General features: G+C 37.0%; 1 protein-coding gene across 1 annotated transcript; it reads left to right on the plus strand.

Moving 5' to 3' along the window:
* The first annotated feature begins 209 nt into the window (after nt 1–209).
* LOC110657547 (uncharacterized) lies at nt 210–26,986 on the plus strand. Its single transcript, XM_021814786.2, has 14 exons — nt 210–254; nt 333–444; nt 1,078–1,139; nt 1,247–1,338; nt 1,433–1,556; nt 2,130–2,216; nt 2,858–2,942; nt 5,532–5,639; nt 16,112–16,212; nt 16,711–16,776; nt 16,859–16,946; nt 17,253–17,313; nt 25,307–25,370; nt 26,612–26,986. Exons 1-14 carry the CDS (start codon nt 210–212, stop codon nt 26,741–26,743), a joined length of 1,227 nt encoding a protein of 408 aa, XP_021670478.2. The 3' UTR covers nt 26,744–26,986.
* Nucleotides 26,987–27,366: the final 380 nt, after the last annotated feature.

Here is a 27,366-nt window from a genome sequence, read left to right on the forward strand (position 1 = left end):
AAGAATTACCACTGTTAATCAATTAGGACAATAATACTTAAAAAAATAAAAAAAAACAATTAAGACTAGAACATCATAATTTGAGTCATTTTGCATTTTTAAAAAAATTAATGTTAGTGTTAGTTCACATGCTATGCTACTGTTACTGTTTGACATATCTGAAGCACGGAAAAGGCAATGGTTGGAGTGTTTGCATTTTGAAAACGTTTATGAAACGGAAACGGAAGGATACGGCTAAGATATGTTTCGAGACCGTATCCGAAATTTTCGAAAGATGAAAACGCGTATCCGACTCGGAAAAGCTTCTGTTACCAGAAAGGGAAATTAATTAGGTTAAAAAACCAGCCGCATCGCACAACGGAGAAGAAGAAGAAGAACACGGAGAAGACGACTTACCTGGTCAACGGACGGCGGTGCAAGTGGTGGCTGGACCTGGATCATCTGGTTTGTTTCTACCTTTTTTTTTTCTTTTTCTGTCTTTCCATGCTTCGCAGCTTCTGCACAGAGTCTTCAACTTCTGGGTGTTGAAGTGTTTTTGCTTTTTGGTAATCTGCTGCTAGATATTGCTCTTGTTGGAAATAAGAGAGAGTTTTCTGGGATTTGGTTCTTTATGGCATGAGAGCACCAAAATTTGAATTCTTTAAGGAAATCTCTTTCTGGGTTTTGTAGATTAGTAGTAATAGCTCATAAGCACCAAAAGTTAAGGCTCAAGGTCGACCCACAGGTTTTGCAAGCCTAACTACATCAATTAATTCTTAGTAAAGACAAGGCAGACGATGTCCAAGCCTTTCACTGTACATTTTCAGTGTAACCTTCATCAACCCATTTTTTATATTTATGCCTTTTTTTTTTTCGTTTCCTATATTTTTGAAAATGGGGTCCTCGGTGTCCGTTTCCGCGTACTGTGACAGATATTGCTATTTAAAACCCTAATTACAAGCATACTGTTATTTTGAAAGGCTTTAGATATTCTTACAAGAGGGATCATCACAGGGTGCTTCTTTTAGTCTCTATTTTCTTTTTTAAAAAGATTTAAAAAAATGCTTTTTTCTGGAACATTATTGTTTGTATTTGTAGGATATTTGAGTTACAGATTTGAAGTAATGCCTCCTCCAGAATCCTGCAAACAGCAGTTAAAGGTAAATAATGAAATCTTATTTTGCATATTCAAATTCTTATCTTCTGTGACTTTACTATATGCAAGCGTAGTTATCCTTTTCCTTTCTTTACTTTTTTTCTTCATAAGATCTGTATAGATGCTGAGCATGCAAAATGTAGCATCTGCTTAAACATCTGGCATAATGTTGTTACTGTTGCTCCTTGCCTTCATAACTTCTGGTAAGCCATTTATCTATTATTCCTTTTTCCCCTCCCGATAATACTTTTTTTTTTTCAATTTGTCGATCTCAATATAGTGGTCTCTGTATTACAGCAATGGATGTTTCTCAGAGTGGTTAAGGAGATCACAGGAGAAACAATCTACTGTGCTTTGTCCTCAGTGTAGGGCAGCTGTACATTTTGTTGGTAGAAATCACTTTCTGCAGAGCATTGAGGAGGTAATACCTTGCATTTCATTCAATTCCTTTGTAAATGCTTGTCATTTTGATCTATTGGCAAGATGTTGTGCACACTTTTTGCATGGGATTACATTTTTCATGTGCATTGTGGATCAACTTTAATTACATTTTGGGATGTGTGATCTGTGTCATATGTAGTGATTACTTGAAGTATTGGAGGGACCCCTCTGTTTTGCTTCTTCTTGAGTTTTATTGCTTTTCTATCACATTTATCAGAGTATCTGCCCCATGTACATTCTTTTTGGCTTCATATCTGTCTCTTTGTTTTTCTTATTGCTGCAGAACTTGTTAGTTTTAAATATTAATGTTAGTTTGTTATAAATTAAATGCTGTTTTGTAAATTGTATTTATATTTCAGATGATATTGATGATTAATTGATATTATGCTATTATTTTCAACCAATCTTGGAATATTTCCACTTCCTTTTGTTTTTATATTCATCTCTTTATTGCTGGTTAATTATTTAAGAACAAGCCCTTGTATTTTTCTATTATGGTTTTGGTTTACTGGAAATTTCTTTACTATGGATTTTTTTTTTTCCTTTTGTCAAGGATATACTTCAAGCTGATTCTTCATTAAAACGTTCAGATGAAGAAATTACTCTTCTAGATTCCTATGCATCAATAAAATCTAATCTTGTAAGTATTTTTTTTTTGTCGTTGAACATACTTTTAGGGCCCTTGGATTTATGTGAACTTGTGAAATCAGGGGTAGATGAGGCATGTTAGCCAAAGAAGAGGCATGAATTTCTGGTCTTCTTCAACTTAACTCCATAATATTCTCTCTTTTTTTAATTTTTTAATTTTTTTGTTATAGCAAAGTTGCACGAGTCCTAAGCTACAGGAAAAGTGTAAATGAAGAGTGTATTATTTGGATTTGTTCTTCTACTTAATGTTTGGGAGTAAGAAAAATTTGATGCCTAATTGCCCACTTACATCCAATATTATCACCCTGCTATCATGTAACAAACACTTGATAAAAATTGAGGTAAAAGGTCATTTTAGCAATATTGATCTTGTCTTGAGCATACATATTGCTAAAGAAGATCTATGTTGCATCAGTTTTTCCTCTAAAATATCAATTGATGGATTTTGCACAGTGGTGTTGCATTATCATTGGTTATTTCAAATTCTTGGGATTCTAATTGTTTTATGTCTTTGATTTTTATTTTCTCTGTGTATAAATGGTGCCTTCTACTATATTTTAGGTCATTTGGAGAGTGAAAAAAAAAAAAAAACAATGCTTGTTGCGTGATGTTTGGTTTTGTGATACACATTAGGTCATTCAAAGTGGTAAGAAGCGGGCACGTACAAATGATGTGGAAAGTGGAGAAGAACATATGGAGTTCCCATGCCTTCAATGTGGTAATAGTAGTTGCTTATCAATTTATTTGTTTCTAATTTATGGTTTCTGGCCTTGTTTTATGCCATTCATGGTTTTGAAAACTGGACTGAACCTGCTGGTCAGATCAGTTTGACCAGAAACCGGAGCTTGGTCAGGTTCAGTTTTATCACAACTGTTGATTTTTAAAGACTTGCTCTGACTCTGAACCAGAATGATCTAGCCGGGTAACCAGTGAACCTGTGAATCCATTTGGGTTTAAACTGGTCGGTCAGGTTATTCATCAAACCAAAGCATTGTATTACTCATAAAAAAAAATGTTGAATGATGGCAGGGGAGCTGGGATTTGAACCCAGGTTCCAAGCATAATCCATGAAAGATTATGCGACTTTAGTCACATTTCACAATTGAATGTTAATTTAAAATAATTAATAACTATTAACTTAAGACAATTTAAAAAAAAAGATTTATCTACTTTGCTAACTTTTGATTTAAATAATTAATGATATTAATAATTATGTTATTAGTATGTTTAACATGAATTATTTTTTATTTAATTTTTCTTTTTTTATTGTTCTATAAAATCTTAATATATTCAAATTAATGTTTTATTGATTTTAATTTATTATTATAAAATTTTTATTCTAAATATTTTTATTGTAAAATATTATCATTTAAAATTTTAATTAAAAATTTTAAATTATTTTTAAAAAATTATTTACAAATTAAAATTTAATTAAATATATTTTAATTATTATTTGTGAAATAAATAAAACTGTTAATTATAATAATACATAATTTTTATTATTATATTTAAAGAAATTATTTATTTTATAACTTATATATTTAATATTATATTGGTTTAACCTCAAACTCTTAACCTTCTACCTTCACCGTTTTACTGACCAGACTGGGCTTAAAAACCTTGATGCCATTGCAAATCTGTGAAGGATATTGCCTTTCCATCTGTTCTGATGTTGGGATGGTAATCTTGTTATCAAGAGGAAACATTGCCACTAGGTTGGGCTTGTCATTCACAAAGATGATTAGTGGTCCATTTTCATTCCGATGGGAACTAGAATCAAATTGAAGAAGAGGAAGGAACATGAACAAATCCTCTGTGCCATATGCATTTGTCATTCCTTCTATCACATATTTGCCACTCTTTGCTATATGTATTCTCTTTATATATTTGTCATCCTTACCATTACTGGCTTTACACCCGAATTCAATAAAGTTGAATATTGCTCCTATGTGTTTGTTTAACTGTCATGTACAAGTATAATGTGAAGATTCCTGCATGGATGTTGGGACTTTTGGAACATCTGTGAGATTAATACATTTATTGTCAAGTGAATTGAAATTTCCGCTTGAAAAAACAAGGCTTTGTTCAACATTATCACTGGATGATGACCTTTCTTAAATGATGCCTAATTCAGTCCAGTTCTGTGACCTCTTCCGATACTTAAAAACCTGTTACCATTGCTCCTTTGCCATCAGCGCTATCATCAACATTAGCTCACCACCATACACATCACAATCACTTCCCCACCCCTACAAACACCGCCAGCTTCATTGCTACTACTGTTGCTGCAACTCATTTCCAACAACTTAACCACCATGGGCACCAGGACCATCATATTCAAAAGAATAATTTTATTATTAATACATATTTGTTCTTATAAGTGTTATATTGTTATTGTTAATCTATAATGAAATCTGCCTTAGTTAATAGCTATGTTACTCGACTCAGGTATAGGTGTTGAAAATGGATACATATCCGTATGTCATACTTGTGAACTTTCTGAATAGAAAATACGGGGATATTGATCTAAATTTAGATACGGGTGCTTGGATACGTCATTTTAGGCCGAAAGAGTTGAAGTAATCTATCCAAAAGGGGCCATCCACAATTAAAATTGTGATCTACAACAATTGGATTCTTGAAATATTCAATATTTTTTTAACTTGTTTTGTACCTATCCTTTAATTCAAAGTTGTATTCTCTTTTTAACTTGTTTTTTTTACCTATCTTTTTAATTCAGTACATTTTTCATCTTGAGAGATCTCTATCACTCGAGTGTCCAACTGCTTGAACAAGTGTTAGATGACATATTCCATATCATGTCCCGTGCTGTGTCGTGTTGACATGGGTATGAGAGGGCAAAATGAAGTTGGAGTATCAGAAGCTAATAGTAAAATCTAGTTTCAAATAGAAAATGAAAACTGGGATCAGAAGAAGTAAAATGTTTTTGCAAGCAAATTGGCACATAAGATTCTCAAACTTGGAATTCATCTCCCTTTTTTTAATGGGCTTTTATACTGCACTTTAAATATGGCTTCTGTTGCTTACAAACAAGAAACGAAGATTACTTTGCAGTGGACAGTTTTTATGCTATTGCTATCATTTTCTGGTTTGCTATTTCTCAGCAATATGCTTTAAATAATCTTGTGCAGGTTTTAATGTTAAAGATGTGGCTAAATGTGTGAAAATACTTCTCAATTTTGAATACTTGGTTAAATGAAGTTGTAGCCTGCTTCACATTTCTGACCTGTGACCTTTTATTCTATAGATCAGTTTCTTATTTAACTTTTTCATGCACAAAAATCAGGTACAGAATTTAGTGGCTTTCGCTGCAGTGAACACATGATCCATTTGCAATGTCAAGCTTGTGGAGGAATGATGCCTTCCAGAACTGATATTAATGTACCACAACACTGTATGTGCCAGGGTGTTATCTGGTTATTTTTTATGTCTTCGCTTTTGTTTGTGCTGTTATCTAATTTTTGTTTTCAATGTTTTTTTAATCTCTTGAAAGTGGGCCAACAATATTTACTCGCTTGGTGTCACGACCCAACCTATGGGCCGGACTGGCACTAGGACCTGGGCCAGCCTAAAGCCCCCGAGGTCCGTAGTAAGCCTAACTATTCTTCAACCCAACTCTAAGGCCCATTTGGGCCCAATTTCAAGAATTCAACCGGACAGAGTCCTGCCATAAAATGGACCTTTCAACGGGGAGTTTTTGACTCACCCGACCTGTAAACACAATATATAATCAATTGGGGAGCTCAGCTCACCCTCCACATATCATAACAACATAAAAATAAATGGGAGTTCAGCTCCCTCATCCAGTCTAACAAACATGTATATAATTAGTTTACAGATCCAACATGACAATTTATATTACAGACCCAAATCAAATAAATATTTCTAACACATGCGAAAATTCTAAAAGTTAACAGAATTATACAAACATGAATAGACGACCTGCGAGGGAGAAAAGCAGGTTAACCACAACAATAATCCTCCTGTAGCTTGAAAAAAATATTGAACAGGAGTGAGCGTTCGACTCAGAGAGTAAAATATCAATTTTAACTATAATCTCTATAACTATCTAAAGCTAATGCACCCTGTAGAGTGAAATGCAACATGAGCAATATTTTTACATCATAACAGCAAAAAGGTAATTTGGAGCACTCACACACCCAGTAATGTCAAATAATAAATATATGAGAGCTGATCCCCTATACAGTTCTCTTTAATCCAACCTGTGCCAGCAAAGAACTCAAGCTGGACTTTCGCTTAATAAACCAAATTGGGGTCCTAGCGAAGAACTCAAGCCGTGTCTACCCTAAAGGACCGGGTCCCAGCGAAGATCTCAAGCCGTGTCTACCCGTCCTATCCATAGCCAACACCACATCACACGCACGCCAATGCACGCACACTGCTCCAAATTACCACAACAACATCCATGGCACTTTAACAGTTGTGAATGCAACATAAAATGTGCCTAGAGTTTAACTACATAGATATATACATATAAGTGATGCATGGGCATGCTTGAATATATAATAATTTCAAAATTACAATTAAAATTAATATTTTACTCACAGACTTGGCAGCAGTCATTGTGGCGGCTGGGCGGAGGAAGAAGGCTGTCCCGGCTCACCTGACAATTTTTTTACAATCATTTAATAAATTTGACTCGATACAAATTAAGAAAAAGACCAAAGACGTCCTACGTCGTGCCGAAAATTCGGCAGAGTCTCCCCTATACCTAGTTCCTACTCAACTTGCAAATGGGTTTAAAACACACTTCTATATCCACCAACCGTACACCCACAACTCAATCATATCACACAGCCCCCTCCTGGGCCCATCCAAATAGTCATCAATCACAATATGTAAAATTACAATTTAGTCCTTAGAATTGACCATTTTTGTAAAAACTACCCAAATAAACTCTAAAAATTGTAAAACTTTGCCCCGCGGTCTTTAGCAATATCATTAGGCTAATGCAAAAAGAATCATAATTTTCTGAGCTACCACGAATATTTTATGGATTTTTAATCCTATTTAAGCACTAGAAAATTATGAAAAAGTAAGGTTCGGATTTATCTATGCTGATTTCGATCTCGGGAATGCGCTCGGGGCATTTGACAACGGTGGGGTAGCCAAAATCTCGATCCAATTTCAAGACTTTTTCAGTAGCCGGTCTGTCTGGCCGGAAATTCATAGATCCGGATAGCTGTCGAATTTCCGCGAATTGAAGGTACCTACACGAAGCCCACAACATGAGGGTTAGTATAAAATTTTTACGGAATTTTCTAAGCTCATTTAATATTCGGAAAAACACTTCGAAGTTTTGTGGGACTCACTGGAAAACGGTGCTAGAAAATTTCGAAATTTATATTGCCGCGAAGCTCTCGACGAGTGGAGCGCTCTGGTACTCTCGGTTTCCTCATGGGGTTCACGGTTTGCGAGAAATCTAGCGTAAAAATTGAAATGAGCTAAAACTTTTCGGACAAAAATTGGACAAACCGCTCGATGGATTTTTATTCTTGGTGTCTATGGAAAGCTTTCGAGGTGTAGATGGTGTTTGACACAAGACCTGGCCCAATTGGTGGCCGGATCAGCCGGATTTCGGCAGGGAAGCTGAAGTGTCGTGCGCGCACAGGGGAGGAGTTCGCGCGTGTTTTTCGGCCACCTGGGACGACGGCCGGCAGTGGGGAGGCAATGGGGCGGCGCGCAGGCGAGGTGGGGAGGCGGCGGCATGGCCTAGGGGTGAGGGAGGAGAGAGAAAACGGGAGAGAGAGGAGAAGAGAAAATGTGCGCGGGAAGAAAAAGAAGAAGAAGAAGTTGGCCCGATTCGGCCGGTTCGATTCAGGGTATCCAAAATTGAATTTTTACTTTGCCTTGGGATAAAAAATGAGGTTCAAAAATTTCGAAAAAATTTCAGAAAACTCAGAAAAATCCATAGAATCTAAATATATTTTTAGTTTTGTCACGTGGTCTTTAAATTAATTTTTAAAAATCATCAAAGTTTTATATTTTCGGAAAATCAAACCCGATTTCTAAAATCCGAAAAATTTCAAATAATTTTCTAAAATTTAAATAAAATTAAAACATTAATATTACTCACAAAATAATAAATTTAAAAATTTGGGGTGTTGCATTCTTCCCTCCTTACAGAAAATTCGTCCTCGAATTTTTATACAAGGCAGAATAAGGTACTGAATTATACATTGAATAAATAAGGGTACTTGCTATGCATGTCCCGCTCTGACTCTCAGTTGCATTCTTCCACTGACTGGCTCCTTCACAAAACCTTAACATAGGGATCTGTTTTGATCTTAGCTGCCTCACTTGGTAGTCCACTATGGCTACAGGTTGCTCCTCAAACGTCAAGTTTTCTTTCAGCTCTACTACATCCGGCTGTAGCATATGAGAAGTATCAGGTATGTATTTCCTGAGCATGAAGATGTGAAATACAGGATGAATATGAGAAAGGTTGGCTGGTAGCTCCAACCGGTAGGCAACTGCTCCAACTCTATCAATAACCTCAAAAGGTCCAATATATCGAAGTACCAACTTGCCCTTCTTTCCAAATCTCAGGACTCCCTTCATCGGAGAAACTTTCAGGAATACGTAGTCGCCTACTGCAAACTCCATATCCCTCCGTCTGGGGTTTGCATAACTCTTCTGCCTATTAAAAGCTGTTTTCAATCGTTCCTTGATTAAAGGAACTATTTCTGAAGTGTACTGTACTAGGTCTACATTATGCACTTTCTCTTCTCCCATTTCTGTTCAACACAGAGGAGACCTACACTTTTTTCCATGTAGTGCCTCATAGGGTGCCATCCCTATGCTGGAATGGTAATTGTTGTTGTAGGTAAATTCCACCAAAGGTAGCTGATTATCCCATTGACCTCCAAAATCCAAAACACTCATGCAAAACATGTCTTCCAGCGTTTGGATTGTCCTTTCGGACTGTCCGTCTGTCTGAGAGTGGAAAGCGGTACTAAAGTTTAACTGTGTGCCAAGTGCCTCCTGCAACTTCCTCCAAAATCGAGAAGTGAACTGCGGCCCTCTGTCAGATATTATGGAAGCAGGAACTTCATGTAATCTGACTATTATTCGAATGTAGAGCCAGGTGTACTGTGCAACAGAATATGTGATCTTCACAGGCAAGAAGTGAGCTGATTTAGTCAGGCGATCTACAATTATCCATATCGAATCATATCCTCGCGTGGTAGGAGGCAACCCAGTCACAAAATCCATAGTAATCATCTCCCACTTCCATTCTGGGATAGGGAGCTCTTGCAGCTTTCCTGACGGTCTTTGGTATTCAAACTTCACCTTCTGACAAGTCAAGCACTTGGACACAAAGTCTGCTATGTCTCTCTTCATGCCATTTTATCAATAGCTATCTTTCACATTATGGTACATCTTGGTGGAGCCTGGGTGGACATTGTACAATGTATAGTGTGCCTCTTGCATGATTTCATTTCTGAGATTGTCCACATTGGGCACACATATCCTAGAACCTTGCACTAGGGCGCCATCATTGGCAAATCCAAACTCACCACCTTCACCCTGCTGTACTCTTTCTATGATCTTCATCAATTGTTGGTCTCTGTGCTGGGAAACTCTAACTCTATCTCGCAGGTCTGGTCTCACTGAAAAATGAGCCAACAATACCCCCTCATCTGAAAGATCTAGGATTAGACCTTGATTCATCAACTCATGTACTTCCTGAATCAACGGTCTTTTCTCCGCTGATATGTGTGCCAAACTGCCAGAAGATTTTCTGCTCAAAGCATTTACTACTACATTGGCCTTCCCAGGGTGGTACTGGATGGTGCAATCATAGTCCTTCAGAATTTCAATCCATCTCCTCTGTCTCAAGTTTAAATCCTTCTGTTGGAAGATGTACTTCAAACTCTTGTGGTCGGTGTATATCTTGCACACTTCACCATACATGTGTCTTCAGATTTTTAGTGCAAAGACTACAGTCGTCATTTCCAAATCATGGATAGGGTAATTCTGTTCATGCCTCTTTAGCTGCCTTGAAGCATAAGCCACTACTTTTCCATTCTGCATCAAAACACACCCTAAGCCAACTCTGGAGGCGTCACAGTACACGGTATATAGCTTAGTTAGGGGAGTCGCTATTCTGGAAAAATCTTGCACAAAACGCCTATAATAGCCAGCTAGATCCAGAAAACTTCGCACCTCAGTGATTGTTGTAGGCCTAAGCCAATCATTTATAGCTTCAATTTTCTTGGGATCTACTTGAATGCTTTCACTAGAAACCACGTGTCCCAAGAATGAGATGCTTTCTAGCCGAAACTCACATTTTGAAAATTTGGCATATAGCTGGTGCTCCCTCAAAGTCTGCAACACCATCCTCAAGTGCCACACGTGTTCTTCCTCGGTCCGAGAGTATACCAAAATGTCATCTATGAATACGATGACAAAACGGTTCAGGAATGACCTAAACACCCTGTTCATTAAGTCCATGAAGGCTGCTGGTGCATTAGTGAGTCCAAAAGACATCACCAAGAACTCATAATGACTATATCTTGTCCTAAATGCAATTTTGGACACATTCTCATTCCTGATTCTCAACTGATGATAGCCTGATCGCAGGTTTATCTTAGAAAAAAATCTAGCCTCTTGGAGCTGATCAAACAGATCATCGATCTGAGGAAGTGAATACTTGTTCTTCACAGTCACCTTATTCAGTTGTCTATAGTCAATACACAACCTCAACGACCCATCTTTCTTTCTCACAAATAGAACAGGAGCGCCCCAGGGTGAAGTGCTCGGACGTATAAAACTCTTGTCCAAAAGCTCCTGTAGTTGCTCCTTTAGCTCTTTCAATTCTGCTGGTGCCATCCTGCAAGGCGGCATTGATATGGGGTTTATACCCGGCACAGCATCAATGCAGAACTCTATTTCCTTTCCTGGTGGCAACCCTGGAAGCTCCTCAGGGAAGACATCCATGAATTCTCTGACAACAGGAACATTTTTCACGTTGACACCTTCTGCAGATGTATCTCTTACCAATGTCAAATACCCTTGATATCCATGCCTCAACATTTTTCTAGCTGTCACCATCAAAACTAAACTCTTCCACACCAAATATGTGGAAATACACCTTTTTGTTCCTGCAGTATAAAGTGGAATTATGAGTTGCCAACCAATCCATTACCAAGATTACATAGAAATCCATTACTGGTAGGGGAACCAAGTCTGTTGGGAGGATCTTTCCATCCACTATTATTGGGCTATCCGGAAAAACCATGTCTACATTTATGCTGTCACTAAGTGGGGTAGTTATAGATAAAGGGCATTCTTAAGTTGTAGGGTTTCTACCCAATCTCATGGCAAACACAAGGGAGACAAATGAGTGCGTAGCACCCGGATCTATCAAAACACGAGCCTCATAGGAACAGATTAGAAGAATACCTGTCACAACTGCATTGGAAGCCTGAGCATCCTGGTGGGTCAGGGTGAAAACCCGAGCTTGACCCTTACTCTGCGTTGCAGAACCCTGACACTGACTTCTACCCCTTGATCTGCCTCTAAATCCACGTCCCCCTTGTCCTTGGCCTTGTTGGCCATTGAACTGACTGCCTGCCATGCTGGAAGCACCAGGATACAACTGACGAGGAACATTTGCAACAGAACCTTGTGACCCCATCTGTGGCTCGCTGAACACGGGGCATTCCCTAGCAAAGTGACCTTGTTGGCTACATCTGAAACATACTCCTGAACCCATCATACAGGGTCCTGAATGTCCTCTTCCACACTGTGCACAAGGTGCAAAAGAGGATCCTGAACTAGACCCAGAACTGTTGTATCCTGAACTATGACCACTGCTGGATTGGTACCTTGGTCTGAATCCTCGAGATTTGTGTCTAAAACCACTCTTCTTGTTTCTACTTTTTCCTCTGTAATTACTCTGGCCTCCGCTATCCGGAGCACCCATGTGGGGAACGCCTGAAGAACTCTCTGCTCTATTTTTCTTTGCCCTTCCGCTGTCATTCACAGTGTAGCTAATCTCGATTTGTTTGGCTCGATCAATCACCACATCAAAAGACTGATCAGACATCATGGCCAGGTTTGCATACCTCCTGTCAAGCCCCTTTATGAACCTCTTCACCTTCATAGTTTTTGTAGCTACTGCTGTAGGGGCATATCTGCTTAGTTCCAGAAATTCTGTAGCATATTCATTTACAGACCTGCCATTCTGCCTTAAGGCCTCAAAGGCCCATTGCTTTTGATCTCTAAAACTTTCTGGTACAAACCGGTTGACAAACAGTTCCACAAATTGGGTCCATAGCAAACCTTCCATCCGAGGTAATATGTAGTCATTCATCCATTGTCTAGGCATAGGCCCCATGACATGCTGCATACACTCTATAAGTATTCTATCAATCAACTGCAACTCTGTTCTTGCTTGTCTGCAGGAATCCAAAAACCGATATGCATCGTTTGACACATCATAAGTATCAGGCACCAACTTCTTGAAATTGATTATCTGTTTGTAAGGTTCCCTTTTTGGTGCGGTGGACTGCTGCTGCTGGGGAGGATGGACCATATACTGTGCCATCATATCGATGGTTCTCTGCAAACCAGCTAGAGTAGCTGCCATTGGGTCCATGGGACTCTGTGCCATAAAAGACTGATCCTGAACTGGTGGCAGCTGCTCTTCTAATTGAGTAGCTCTAGGCCTCCTACCCCACCTGCTCGGGGTAGGCGCCTCATCTTGTGCCGACACCTTGTCGGGCACATTTGGTTCTGGTGCAGTGGCAGCTCTCCTGCTTCTACGCATTTTCCTGAAATTCAACAGCATTAGCCCACAAAATTCAAAACAGCATGTTACACAGCTCTATAGACTCATATTTATACATAATTATATGAAGCAGAAACTAGAAGCAAAGATGACAATGCAAGACGAATGTGGATCTTATTTTTCGCATGTGACTCCTAGTAGACTCTTCCCAACAATTTAGACAATTATTCCCTATGAATTTGGAGCCTAAGCTCTGATACCACATTTGTCACGACCCAACCTATGGGCCGGACCGGCACTAGGACCTGGGCCAGCCTAAAGCCCCTGAGGCCCATAGCAAGCCGAATTATTCCTCAACCCAACTCTAAGGCCCATTTGGGCTCATTTTCAAGAATTCAACCGGACAGAGTTCGGCTATAAAATGGACCTTTCAATGGGGAGTTTTTGACTAACCCGACCTATAAACACAATATATAATCAATTGGAGAGCTCAGCTCACCCTCCACATACTCATAACAACATAAAAATAAATGGAAGCTCAGCTCCCTCATCTAGTCTAATAAACATGTATATAATTAGTTTACAGATCCAACATGACAATTTATATTACAGACCCAAATCAAATAAATATTTCTAACACATACGGAAATTCTAGAAGTCAATAGAATTAGACAAACATGAATAGATGACCTGCGAGGGAGAAAAACAGGTTAACCACAACAATAATCTTCCTGTAGTCTGGAAAAAATATTGAACAGGAGTGAGCGTTCGACTCAGAGAGTAAAATATCAATTTTAACCATAATCTCTCTAACTATCTAAAGCTAATGCACCTTGTAGAGTGAAATGCAACATCAGCAATATTTTCATATCATAATAGCAAAAAATTAATTTGGAGCACTTACACACCCAGTAATGTCAAATCATAAATATATGAGAGCTGATCCCCTATACAGTTCTCTTTAATCCAACCTGTGCCAGCGAAGAACTCAAGTTGGACTTTCGCTTAATAAACCAAATCGGGGTCCCAGCGAAAAATTCAAGTCATGTCTACCCCGAAGGACCAGGTCTCAGCGAAGATCTCAAGCCGTATCTTCCCGTCCTATTCATAGCCAACACCACATCACACGCACGCCAACGTACGCACACTGCTCCAAATTACCACAACAACATCCATGGCACTTTAACAGTTGTGAATGCAACATAAAACATGCCTAAAGTTTAACTACATAGATATATACATATAAGTGATGCATGGGCATGTTTGAACATATAATAATATCGAAATTGCAATTAAAATTAATATTTTACTCACAGACTTGATGGCAGTCACTGTGGCGGCTAGGTGGAGGAAGAAGGCTGTCTCGGCTCACCTGACAATTGTTTTACAATCATTTAATAAATTTGACTCAATACAAACTAAGAAAAAGACCAAAGACGTCCTACGTTGTGCCGAAAATCCGGCAGAGTCTCCCCTATACTTAGGACCTACCCAACCTGCAAATGGGTTTAAAACATACTTCTATATCCACCAACCATACACCCACAACTCAATCATATCACATAGCCCCCTCCTTGGCCCATCCAAATGGTCATCAATCACAATATATGAAATTACAGTTTAGTCCTTATAATTGACCATTTTTGCAAAAATTACCCAAATAAACTCTAAAAATTCTAAAACTTTGCCCCACAGTCCTTAGCAATATTACTAATGCAAAAAGAATCATAATTTTCTGAGCTACCACGAATATTTTATGAATTTTTAATCCCATTTAAGCATGAGAAAATTACGAAAAAGTAAGGTTTGGGTTTACCTATGCTTATTCCGATCTCGGGATCGCGCTCGGGGCGTCTGACAACGGTGGGGTAGCCAAAATCTCGATCCAATTCCAAGACTTTTTCGGTAGCCGGTCTCTCTGGTCGGAAATTCATAGACCCGGATAACTGTCGAATTTCCGCGAACTGAAGGTACTTACATGAAGCCCACAACACTGGGGTTAGTATAAAATTTTTACGGAATTTTCTAAGCTCATTTAATGCTCGGAAAAACACTGTGAAGTTTCGTGGGACCCACCGGAAAATGGTGTTGGAAAATTTTGAAATTTATATTGCCGCGAAGCTCTTGACGAGTGGAGCGCTCTGGTACTCTCGGTTTCCTCGTAGGGTTCACGGTTTGCGAGAAATCTAGCCTAAAAGTTGAAATGGGCTAAAACTTCCCGGACAAAAATTGGACAAACCGCTCAATGAATTTTGGTGTTCTTGGTGTCTATGGAAAGCTCTCGAGGTGTCGATGGTGTTTGACACAAGGCCTGGCTCAATTGGTTGCCGGATCGGTCGGATTTCGGCAGGGAAGCTGAAGCGTCACGCTTGTGAAGGGGAGGAGTTCGTGCGCGTTTTCCAGCCACTTGGGACGACGGCCGATCGTGGGGAGGCACTGAAGCGGCACACAGGCGAGGTGGGGAGGTTGCGGTGCGGCCTGGGGGTGAGGGAGGAGAGAGAAAATGGGAGAGAGAGGAGAAGAGAAAATGCGCGCGGGAAGAAAAAGAAGAAGAAGAAGAAGCTGTCCCGCTTCGGCTGGGTTCGATCCGGTTCGGTCGGTTCGATTCTGGGTACCCGAAATTGAATTTGTATTATGCCTTGGGACAAAAAACGAGTTTCAAAAATTTCGAAAAAATTTCAGAAAACTCGGAAAAATCCATAGAATCCAAATATATTGTTAGTTTTGTCACGTGGTCTTTAAATTAATTTTAAAAAATCATCAAAGTTTTATATTTTCGGAAAATCAAACCCTATTTCTAAAATCCAAAAAATTTTAAATAATTTTCTAAAATTTAAATAAAATTAAAACATTAATATTACTCACAAAATAATAAATTTAAAAATTTGGGGTGTTACACTTGGCATATGTTCTGAGTTGTGGATCTGCTGTTCAAGTGGAATGGGTCTATTTAAGTTGGAGTCTGAAACTAAGAGAATTTTTCAAACAAATACTGCTTGGGTGTAATTTTGAGTATTTTTTGATGTGATATAGCATTAGTGCTTTTGTCAACAGTGAGCTACGGTAATGTAACTATCATGTCTTTGTAATTTCTTCTTGTCTTGTAGGTTTGGGATGTGATAGAGCATTTTGCAGTGCTTATTGGCATGCTCAAGGGGTTCACAGAAGTAACTCTCAAATGGTGTGCGGTAATGAGAATTTTAAACCGGTATGGTTGCTTTTGTGCTTACAAATTTTTACCCTTTTTTTTGGCTTCTGCGACTTCTAAACCAGTATGTGCTGTTACAGTTGGGCTGCTATTAATCTGGTGTGATCCTTATTTACTTTGAGAATAACTTCTTTCCTTGACCAGTCCCTCCCTTACTTTTTATTCTAAGAATTTGTTTTTATTTTTGCTTGCTATTTAAGAAAATAAAATGTATCATTTGTAGTGTCTAATACTATAAAACATCATAATGCTCAGAAACTATATGATGTCACCATGGAATGCTCTTTTTCTGAGGTACATCAAGCTTGTGAATAAATTAGGGTTTGTATGCTTTGTGAAATTTTATAATTTTTCAAGGCCCCTCCCAATGGTCTTCTCATGTGGCTTCTCCATGATATGAGCAGTGTTACTTATTCATGATTTTGTATCTTTTAGTTTTGGGGCCAAGCCCCCTTTTGCAATCCAAAGAAATGAGTTTAATGGTGTTGTGCTTTGCAGGTTTCTCAACACACTATCTCTCAGATTCCATTTTTGGCGCATGAGATGAATCGGCATGAACAGGATGTATGAATTACTGTACTGGAATATTAATCCATTGCAATTCTATTGTTTGTTAATGGTAGACTCAAATTACTGTTTTATATAGATCACTGCGAGGTGTATCAGACAGATGGGAAAAACATTGCAAGATATTGTCTCAGATTGGATTAGCAAGCTGAACAACGGAGAAATTGGTGTGTTGATTACTTGTCTTCAGTTTAAAGTTATAAAATGGAGTTTTTTAAGTTCTAAAGTCGGATGCACTTCAGAAACTCACATATTTATTTGGGTTATTCTATTGGTAAATTGTTCTTGCTTTTTCTTGTCACATGATACACAAAGTCCTAGATAAAACCTAAGGAATATTGTATCACACAGGAGGAAATTACTAAAAACCCCTTAATGTTTGGCTTAATATACATCTTTTCTATTTCGTGAATTTATTTTTGAAATTATGTATATGGTTCCTTATCTTAAGAAATTTTTTAATCTTCTTGCAGATCGGACAAGAATGCCATTGAATCATGCTGAGATGATAACTGCAGGAACACATGTTTGCAAGTATGGAATTTTCCCTTTTCTTTTTCGTTATGTTTTTCATGGATCAATAATTGTATTTTATTTTCAGTGCTGCAAGTGGGGAAATTGCATGAGACACTATTCAAAATTTTGATCAGCAATGTAACAAACATATCAGATTTATTTCTCTGAATTCCTCAAAATTCAAACAAGAAATAATAAAAAAAATACAGAATCTCACCATCATCTTTAGATTTTAATTTGTTCAATCATTATGTATGCGTTCCTCACCACACCTATAAAAATACCATTCATAACTCCCAAACCCTATGATAAGATCACAGTTAAAGAACCAAATTAGCAACCAGGTAGAAACCTTCCAAAGCCTACCAATAAACGAGGAAAACCCCATAAAACTATACAAAACCAAGGTGTTCACATAATCAATTTTGCAAGTTCGCTGATAGCTGGCCTCATGAGTGATCACATGGGCCACAGAATAAGGTCAAAACCAATGACATGATTTGTCAAGATTTGTTTTTGTAAAACTTCATTCTGATGGATATGATGAGAACTAGTAAAAGATAATAGGGGTTTTAAGCTGACATCTTTGCATACCTGAATATCCAAAGGAGATTGCTAAATCACAGGCAATCTAGGATTTGAGAAAGAACAACTGATAGAGTTATAGGAGTAAGAGGCAATGCAAGAGCAAGAAGTGGCTTGAGAAAGAAGAGAAATGAAGGAAAGGTGTTGCTATCATTGTTGTCAATGCCAACATGGTGATAATCCTGGTGCAAATCAGCAAGGTGAAAATAAGTGGTAGTTGTAAAAGTATTGTTGCAAGGGTTTTGCGGTCGCCAGACGATTCTCACCGAAGCGGGAAAGTGAGGATTCGCCACTTTAATTTTAAGGGAAATTAAAGAAAATCATTTGTTAAAAAAAAATGATAAAACCACTTCTAAAACAAATATTCTAGATTCGGGGTTCGTATACGTGTTGGAAAGGTGTTAGGCACCTCAAATCGTCCCTCAATGAGGGCAAGTAGATTTAACAATGTGCTCTTTATAATTTAAGATCGATAATTTTTGGGTTAAAATTATGATGTTGGTTCCTATTATCTATTAAAGGAACGTTTGATATTTCACTATTCCGAGGTATTCTAAGAACATAAGTAAATGAGATGACTCTAAAGTGAGTTGAGGTTGTATTTATTATGTATTTATTAAATTTCTCCCTCCCCAAATTAGGACTATAATTTTGGAGAGGTGTATTTGTTATGTATTTATTAAATTCTTCCCTCCCCAAATTAGGACTTTAATTTCGGAGAGGTATTATTTGATCCCTAGAGGTTCACAATGAGTAAGGATTCTCGGCTTACTCATTATTTACCACATCATTGGCATCCCAAATAATTGAGGGTGAGGTGTGTGTAGTGAATATGCATGAACCAACGTGGGTATAGATTTTTATCCATTTTAATTAGGACTCTAATTCAAAAGACATGTATTAATTAAAACCTAGAGAGTTCTCTTCATTAATGAGGACTCTCAGTTAATAAAGGAATGTCTCATCATCGGCATAATTACCCATAAATCCTTTACCCACATCATTTCATCTTAAACTACTTAATATTTTTGCGACTATGGTATTTTATTTGATTAAACCGAACTGAAGGAAGAACTCCCCTTCATAATATTAGCATGAGGACTCCAAGAAGGACTCTCCATTGGGCCCCAATATAAAATTCGGGGTTCTTGGAAGGACTCTCCCGTGAACCAATTATTGAAATGTGTTTGATAAATTTTGTTAAAAATAAGAGTTCATAGGGTTTCTGTGAAAATAAATCAACATCAGGGATTTTCTCTCCCGATTCCCCGTATCTTGTAAAGAATGAGCTACTTAATAAAGACATAAAACTGAGGGAGTTCAAGGAAAGGATTCTCTCTCGAGCTCCCATATTTGTAAAGGATGAGTTTCATAATAAAACATGAAACTACGGTGATTCAAGGAAAGGATTCTCTCCCGAACTCGCATTTTTAAGAATTTATTATAAAAAGCTTTGCAAAATTTTATAAAGGTGTGGTTCAAGGAAAGGACTCTCTTCGTGGTTCAAAGAAAGGACTCTTTATTAAATCTATATTTTTTTAGAATTTATGTTAAAAAAAAGATTTTGCAAAATTTTAGGAAGGGGTTCAAGGGAAAGGACTCTCTCTCGAGCTCATGTTTTTAAGAATTTATTGTCGAAAAAGATTTTATAAAATTTTAGGAAGGAGCGGTTCAAAGAAAGGACTCTCTCCCGAACCCATGTTTTTGAGAATTTATTATCAAAAAAGATTTTACAAAATTTTAGGGAGGGGTTCGGCGATAGAGTTTAACCTACTCTTGTCTCCCATAGAGATCGGCCTACTTCCTAGTTCTCCCATAGAGATCGGCCATAGAGTTTGGCTATAGAGTTTAGCTTGCTCCTGGCTCCGCCTACTTCTTAGTTCGCCCATAGAGATCGGCCATAGAGTTTAGCCTGCTCCTGGCTCTCCTGTAGAGATCGGCCTACTTCTTAGTTCGCCTATAGAGATCGGCCTACTTCTTAGTTCGCCTATAGAGATTGGCCATAGAGTTCGGCTATAGAATTTAGCCTGCTCCTGGCTCTTCCATAAAGATCAACCTACTTCCTAGCTCGCTCATAAAGATCGGCCATAGAGTTTAGCTTGCTCTTGGCTCCTACTTCCTAGCTCGCTCATAAAGATCGGCCATAGAGTTTAGCTTACTCTTGGCTCTTCGAATCCATGTTTTTTAAGAAATTATTATAAAAAAAAGATTTTGCAAAATTTTAAGAAAAGGGGGAATTCAAGGAAAGGACTCTCTCCCGAACCTCATATCTTAAAATGAAACTATTGTAAGGTTAAAGACGGAAAAAAAATAAATAAAATAAAAAAAAGGATTGGTCGATCTTCAAAAATAATATTTATGTAGCACTGCAACAAAGTGACATGAGTAATATTTACAAAAGGGGAAAATATGATCATAACTCTATTCGCTTAGAAGTTCGGCATGACTTCAATAATTAAAGAACTTGAATTCTAGCTTATGTGGGATGCAACTTAACTACCCATTTTAAAAGAGAAAGGATCAGAATTTTACCTGCAAAGGGGCTTTAAGCAATGATGGGGTAAGTATACTCTGACTAGTGAAGATTGGAGGTGGAACCGATGCACTTTTGAAGTGACAGGTTAAGGGGAGTGAGCCTCTTTCTTAAATTCTTAGCTCTACTTTTGGAAAAGAGACCCCTTCTACAGTGGAGACTTTGAGTATTTATATGGAATGAGAGTCCTAAGATGGAAGGTCAGGATTCTAGATGGAGAAGATAAATGGTATGGATTTAAAAGGACAAAATATGAGGGTTAAGAATTAAAGAGATAAAAAATTAAGGGCAAGGATTTAATTATCATGATACTAACGGGAGAATTCATGGTATCACAATAGATGAAACAAGTTTCAATCTGAGCGAAAGTCTTCACGGATACTAACGGGAAAATCCATGGGTATCGTTGCACGACTTTCTCCTATTTCCTAAAGGTAAGAATGCCCGAGTATAGGGCTAAAGTGTGTGAGGGCATTGTGTAAGTGTTAGGTGTGTGAAGGGACATACTCACCTCTTCCTTATTCAAGGAATAAAAAATAGTGCTACTGTAACAAAAGAAAAACATGTAGACAAATCAACAAATAAGGAAATGCGCAAAGAAAAACAACCAAGTTAGATTTCCTAGAATGACACTTTGAAATTTTACAAGTTAAATCCCAACGTTATCAATATTAATTTATAAGAGCATATAGTTAAATCAACTTTTGGATCTCCAACCTGGATATTAGATTGCCTTCCCAGTAAAGTCGCCAAGCTGTCACAAAGGTTTTGCAGTCACCAGACGACTCTCACCTAAGCGGGAAAGTGAGGAGTCGCCCCTTTAATTTTAAGGGAAATTAAAGAAAACCATTTGTTGAAAAAAAAAAAAAAAAATTATAAAACCATTTCTAAAATAGAGATTCTAGGTTCGGGGTGGATATACGTGTGAGAAAGGTGTTAGGCACTTTACATCGTCCCTCAATGAGGGCAAGTAGATTTAACGATGTGCTCTTTATAATTTAATATCAATAATTTTGGGGTTAAAATTATGATGTTGGTTCCTGTTATCTATTAAAAGAACGTTTGATATTTCACTATTCCGAGGTATCCCAAGAAAATAAGTAATGGGATGGCCCTAAAGTGAGTTGAGGCTGTATTTGTTATGTATTTATTAAATTCCTTCCTCCCCGAATTAGGATTCTAATTCCGTAGATGTATTATTTGATTCCTAGAGGTTCACAATGAGTAAGAAGACTCTCAGCATACTCGTTATTCACCTCATCATTGGCGTCCCAAAAAATTGAGGGTGAAGTGTGTGTAGTGAATATGCATGAACCAACGTGGGTATAGATTTTCATCCCTTATGATTAGGATTCTAATTCAAAAGGGATGTGTTAATTAAAACCTAGAGAGTTCTCTTCATTAATGAGGACTCTCAGTTAATGAAGGAAGGTCTCATAATCGGCATAATTACCTATAAATCCTTTACCCACATCATTTCATCTTAAAACTACTTAATATTTTTGCGACTATGGTTTTTTATTTGATTAAAGCGAACTGAAGGAAGAACTCCCCTTCATAATATTAGCATGAGGACTCCAAGGACTCTATTGGGCCCCAATATAAAATTCGAGGTTCTTGGAAGGACTCTCCGTGAACCAATCATTGAAATGTGTTTGATAAATTTTGTTAAAAATAAGAGTTCATAGGGTTTCTATGAAAATAAATCAACATCAGGGATTTTCTCTCCCAATTCCTCGTATCTTATAAAGAATGAGCTCCTTAATAAAGATGTAAAACTGAGGGAGTTCAAGAAAAAGGACTCTCTCCCGAACTCCCATATTTGTAAAGGATGAGCTTCATAATAAAATGTGAAACTACGGGAATTCAAGGAAAGAACTCTCTCCTGAACTCGCATTTTTAAGAATTTATTGTAAAAAGCTTTGCAAAATTTTATAAAGATGTGGTTCAAGGAAAGGACTCTCTCCTAAATTCATATTTTTTAGAATTTACTATAAAAAAAAGATTTTGCAGAATTTTAGTAAGGAGGGGTTCAAGGGAAAGGACTCTCTCTCGAGCCCATATTTTTTAGAATTTATTGTTAAAAAAGATTTTGTAAAATTTTAGGGAGGGGTTCAAGGGAATGACTCTCTTAAACCCATATTTTTGATAATTTATTGTCGAAAAAAGATTTTGCAAAATTTTAGGGAGGGGTTTGGCCATAGAGTTTAACCTGCTCTTGGCTCCCATAGAGATCGGCCTATTTTCTAGTTCTCCTATAGAGATTGACTTTCTAGTTCTCCTATAGAGATCGGCCATAGAGTTTGGCCTGCTCTTGGTTTTCTCGTGAAGATCGGCCTACTTCCTAGTTCGCCTATAGAGATCGGTCATAGAGTTCGACCACAGAGTTTAGCTTGCTCCTTGCTCTCGTAGAGTTCGGCCTACTTCTTAGTTCACCTATAGAGATCGGCCATAGAGTTCGGCCATAGAATTTATCTTGCTCCTGGCTCTCCCATAAAGATTGGCCTACTTCTTGGCTCGCTCATAGAGATCGGCCATAGAGTTTAGCCTGCTCCTAGCTCTCCGAACCCATGTTTTTTATGAAATTATTATAAAAAGGAGATTTTGCAAAATTTTAGAAAAATGGGGAATTCAAGGAAAGGACTCTCTCTCGAACCTCATATCTTAAAATGAAATTATTGTAAGGTTAAAGATGTAAAAAAAAAATAAAAAAAAATAAAAAAAGGGATTGGTCGCTCTTCAAAAATAATATTTATGTAGCACTGCAACAAAATGACAACAGTAATATTTACAAAAAGGGAAAAGATGATCCTAACCCCATTCTCCTAGATGTTCGGCATGACTTAAATAATTAAAGAACTTGGATTCTAGTTTATGTAAGATACAACTTAACTACCCATTTTAAAAGAGACAGGGCGAGAGTTTTACCTGCAAAGGGGCTCTAAGCAATAATGGGATAAGTATACTTTGACTTGTGAAGATTGGAGGTGGAGCCAAGGCACTTTTGAAGTGAGCCTTTTTCTTAAATTCTTAGCTCTACTTTTGGAAAAGGGACCCCTTCTACAGTGGAGGCTTTGAATATTTATTGAGAATGGGAGTCCTAAGATGAAAGGTCAAGATTCTAGACGGAGAAAATAAATGATCTGGATTTAGAAGGACAAAATTTGAGGGTTAAGAATTAAAGAGATCAAAAATTTAAGGCAAGGATTTAACTTAGGACTTCTTTGTCATTTTCTCTTTAATCCTACGGTTAGGAATTATGCCTTACAAAACAAATCAAAGGGTTGTGGATAAAGGTGCCAAATTTGTCTTTATCTTTGTTACTTTAATTCAATGGCCCGGGATTCGTTCTTACAAATAGGATTAATGGTGATGATCAAATCGTATCCCAAATGCTTTAATCAACTCTAATCTGATGGTGAAGATTTAATCTCTAAAAATTAAGGGCCAGGATTGATTTTCTTCCTAAAAATCTAGCATTAGTGGAGCTAGATATTTTAGTACCCTAATGCTCGGATCCCTATAGAGCTCTCCTTACTTCCTAGCTCACCCATGGAGATCTGCCATAGAGTTCGGCAATAAAGTTTAATCTGTTCTTGGCTCTCTTGTAGAGATCGGCTTGTTTCCTAGTTCGTCCATAGATATCGGTCATGGAATTCGGTCATAAAATTTAGCTAGGAGAGATCGGCCTATATTTTAATTTGCCCATAGAGTTCAGCCATAGAATTTAACTTGCTCCTGGCTCTTTCGTAGATATCGGCTTGCTTCCTAGTTAGGCCATAGAGTTTAGCCTGCTCCTGTCTTTCCTGTAGAAATCGGCCTCCTTCCTAGTTCGGCCATAGGGTTCGGCCATAGACTTTATCCTGCTCCTGGCTCTTCCGTAGAGATCGGCCTACTTCCTAGCTTGCTCATAGAGATCAGCCTGCTTCTTAGCTTGCTCATAGAGTTCGGCCATAGAATTCAATCTGCTCCTAGCTCCCGTAGATATCGGTCTACTTCTTAGTTCTTCCGTAAAGTAGAGATCGGTCATAGAGTTTAGCCTACTCTGGCTCTCCCATGGAGATCGGCCTTAGAACTCTTCTACTCAGGTAGGCTGGATGAATGTGTACTTTCCCCTTCAAATAATAAAGTTGATTTCTTTTTAACTAAGAAATATTATAAGAAATAATTTTATTTACTTTTTTATTTTGCTAAAATTAAATTTTAAATCTAAAAAAATATTAAAATCAGGTTACACATGAAAGTGAAATTCAGTAACTTTAATTAAATTGGGCAATGGAATTAACATGTAAAATTGAAAATAAAATCAACATGTAAAAAACAATTGAAAATAAAATTATAAGGAAAGTAAAACTGAAAATAACAACGCAATTACACATATTTGTTATTGGTCTGGACAAAATATGGTGTCTACAAGTATTAGTGATATATGGGGTTATTTTGTAATTTCATTATGCTAGGATATAGATCTAACAACTACTTGGTGGGTTTTGGCTGGTGCATGCTCATATTTTTCTCGCCACCTTAGAGCAAGTCTAGGTTTTTATTAAGACACTTTGAAGCTGATAAAATGTAGAAAAAAAAATCATGATAATTGGGAATGGCCAGGTTTGTAACGATTTGTCTCTAGTAATGTAATCCTTTAAAGTTTTGGGAACCGTTTCTAGTGTAGTTTTGCCTGTATTCTGGCCGTTAATGGTAGGCAAGGTTAATTATTTGACTGGTTGTCAACCAGGTTGCTATTCATTCGTTATGTTTCTGAACATCTATTCCAGCATAATTACTTGTAGCTATTATTGCTTGTGTCATTGTTAGTCTAGCTGTTGTTGTCATGATGATCATGGTTATGATAATGACCATTATTTATTTATTTTCTATCTATTTCTGATGCAGTGATTGTTATGATAAACTGGTCTCCTTTCTCTTGTACTGGTTTCGGGTTTCATTGCCCAGACATGTAAGTCTTGTTAGTTTCAAGCAATATGATTGGACTACCCCAAGTTTCAGTTTCAGATCTGATATATGTTCCTCATTTTAATTTGTGACCTTCGGACAATAAAGTATAGTCATTTGAAAGGTACATTATTCAGAATTTGATTGTTGGTTATCATATGCTAGCCTGTGGCTTTGACCCCAAAAAAAGGAAAATACTAGGAGGCAATGAACAGAAGTATAACCTTTGTATTGCATAGTGGTCATCTCATTTACATGTTCAATGGATCATTGGGCTGTTGAGTTACTAGCCAATGATTGAATGGCTACCTTGTAGCATTGGAGTTTAAGGGTTCAAATCCCACCATCCTCCTCTAATGCTATGTTGGGAAGAGAGGAAAATAAAGCAGGGAAAATAAGAAAGGAAATTGATTTTACCTTGTTTGGGAAATAGACAAAGTGAGGGGTAAGGAAAGTGGGAGGAAATATTAACATTATTGTCTCTTTTGGGCTCAACAAATCTAGTGTGAATGGAAAATTAAGGTCCAACATCAATCATTTTCTCCTTTACTTTCGTCAGCGTCTACAGGTTCTGCTGCTGTGCCTTTTTTTCATTGTAACAGTCTTAGAGTTTAGTATAATTACTTCTAATTGTGCGATTATTGGAAAAAAAATGTGTTTATTCAATCATTGATTGTATTTCTACAAATAGGAATTTGTTCCATTTCTATTGCATTGTTTAATTCACTAGTAAGATGTGCAGGACCAAAATGGCCTTGTACTTGGGTATTTTTATTTCAAAAATGATTTCCTATTTAAGCAAATTCCATCAGACCAATTAAAATAATTTGAAATAAGCACTACATGAGATTGAAATATTAATTTAATATGAATTGCATAGCAGTATCTCTTGGTGCACCCTGATTATTATGAAATTAGGCTACGTTTGGTAGGTTGTAATGCCATCAAATTTTCAATTGAAATCAATAGAAAATTTAATTGCATTACGTTGCAACATGACCTACCAAATGTAGCATTAGAATGTTCAGTCTACATGAGTATTATCTTAGTACGATGGAATGTTTTTTTGGATATTCAAATTTAGGACTATTGATGGCATTATTTTCAGCACTTGCAAAGAAAATTTGTTAAAATATAGCAGATTTGCTATCTCATTGTGTTCATGCATGGTAGATTGAGAATGTCTGCGTATGTAATACTCATCGGTTGGTTCTAATAAATATTTGTGGTATTTGTGCTTTATAGTTTCTACCAGCTGATGCAATTAACAGGGAAGATTGCTGGTATGGATATGCATGTCGTACCCAACACCATAATGAAGCTCATGCTCGTAAAAGAAATCATGTCTGCCGTCCTACGAGGGTTTCTTATCAATAAATAATTTCTAACTTTATATTTGTGTTTTGTTCACTTATTGCACATATTGTACTTAAGTAAAATCGCCTCGCAAACTTTCTCATCGCATGGCAGATTTCTATTTTGAAAGCTAGGTTTTGGTATTACAGGCCTTGTGAGACAGCTAGGGCATCTTCACTTGTGAAAATTTATAACCAAAAAGTTGTGGAAAGGCAACGAGTTACATTTGGGATATTTATGGATATGGAGTTGTTTTTAGGTTAACTAAGGTAGTTTAAAATGCTTAAATTGAATATAATGTAAATTATACTTTAAATAAAATAGTTGGCATTAAAGTATAAATAAAAAATTCTTTTATAAAATAATCAAAAAATAAATATAAACCCTAAATGGTTATATTATATAGCATAATGGTATAAGATTAAAAAAATAATTATTATTAAAATTTTAAAAAATAAAAATTAGTAATGTATATATAAGTTAATATATTTAAAATTTTCATAAGAGTTGATATTATTAATTTTGTTTACTTGTAGAAGTATGAATAAAACGAATTTTTAAATTAAATGAAACAGGAGAAAATTAAATGAGAAAAAAGGTAAAGAAAAAAAGAATATACATATTTCTTGTACCCGTAGGAAGAA

This window comes from Hevea brasiliensis, chromosome 7 (genome assembly GCF_030052815.1).
Source record: "Hevea brasiliensis isolate MT/VB/25A 57/8 chromosome 7, ASM3005281v1, whole genome shotgun sequence".
In the NCBI taxonomy this organism is placed as follows: Eukaryota; Viridiplantae; Streptophyta; class Magnoliopsida; order Malpighiales; family Euphorbiaceae; genus Hevea; species Hevea brasiliensis.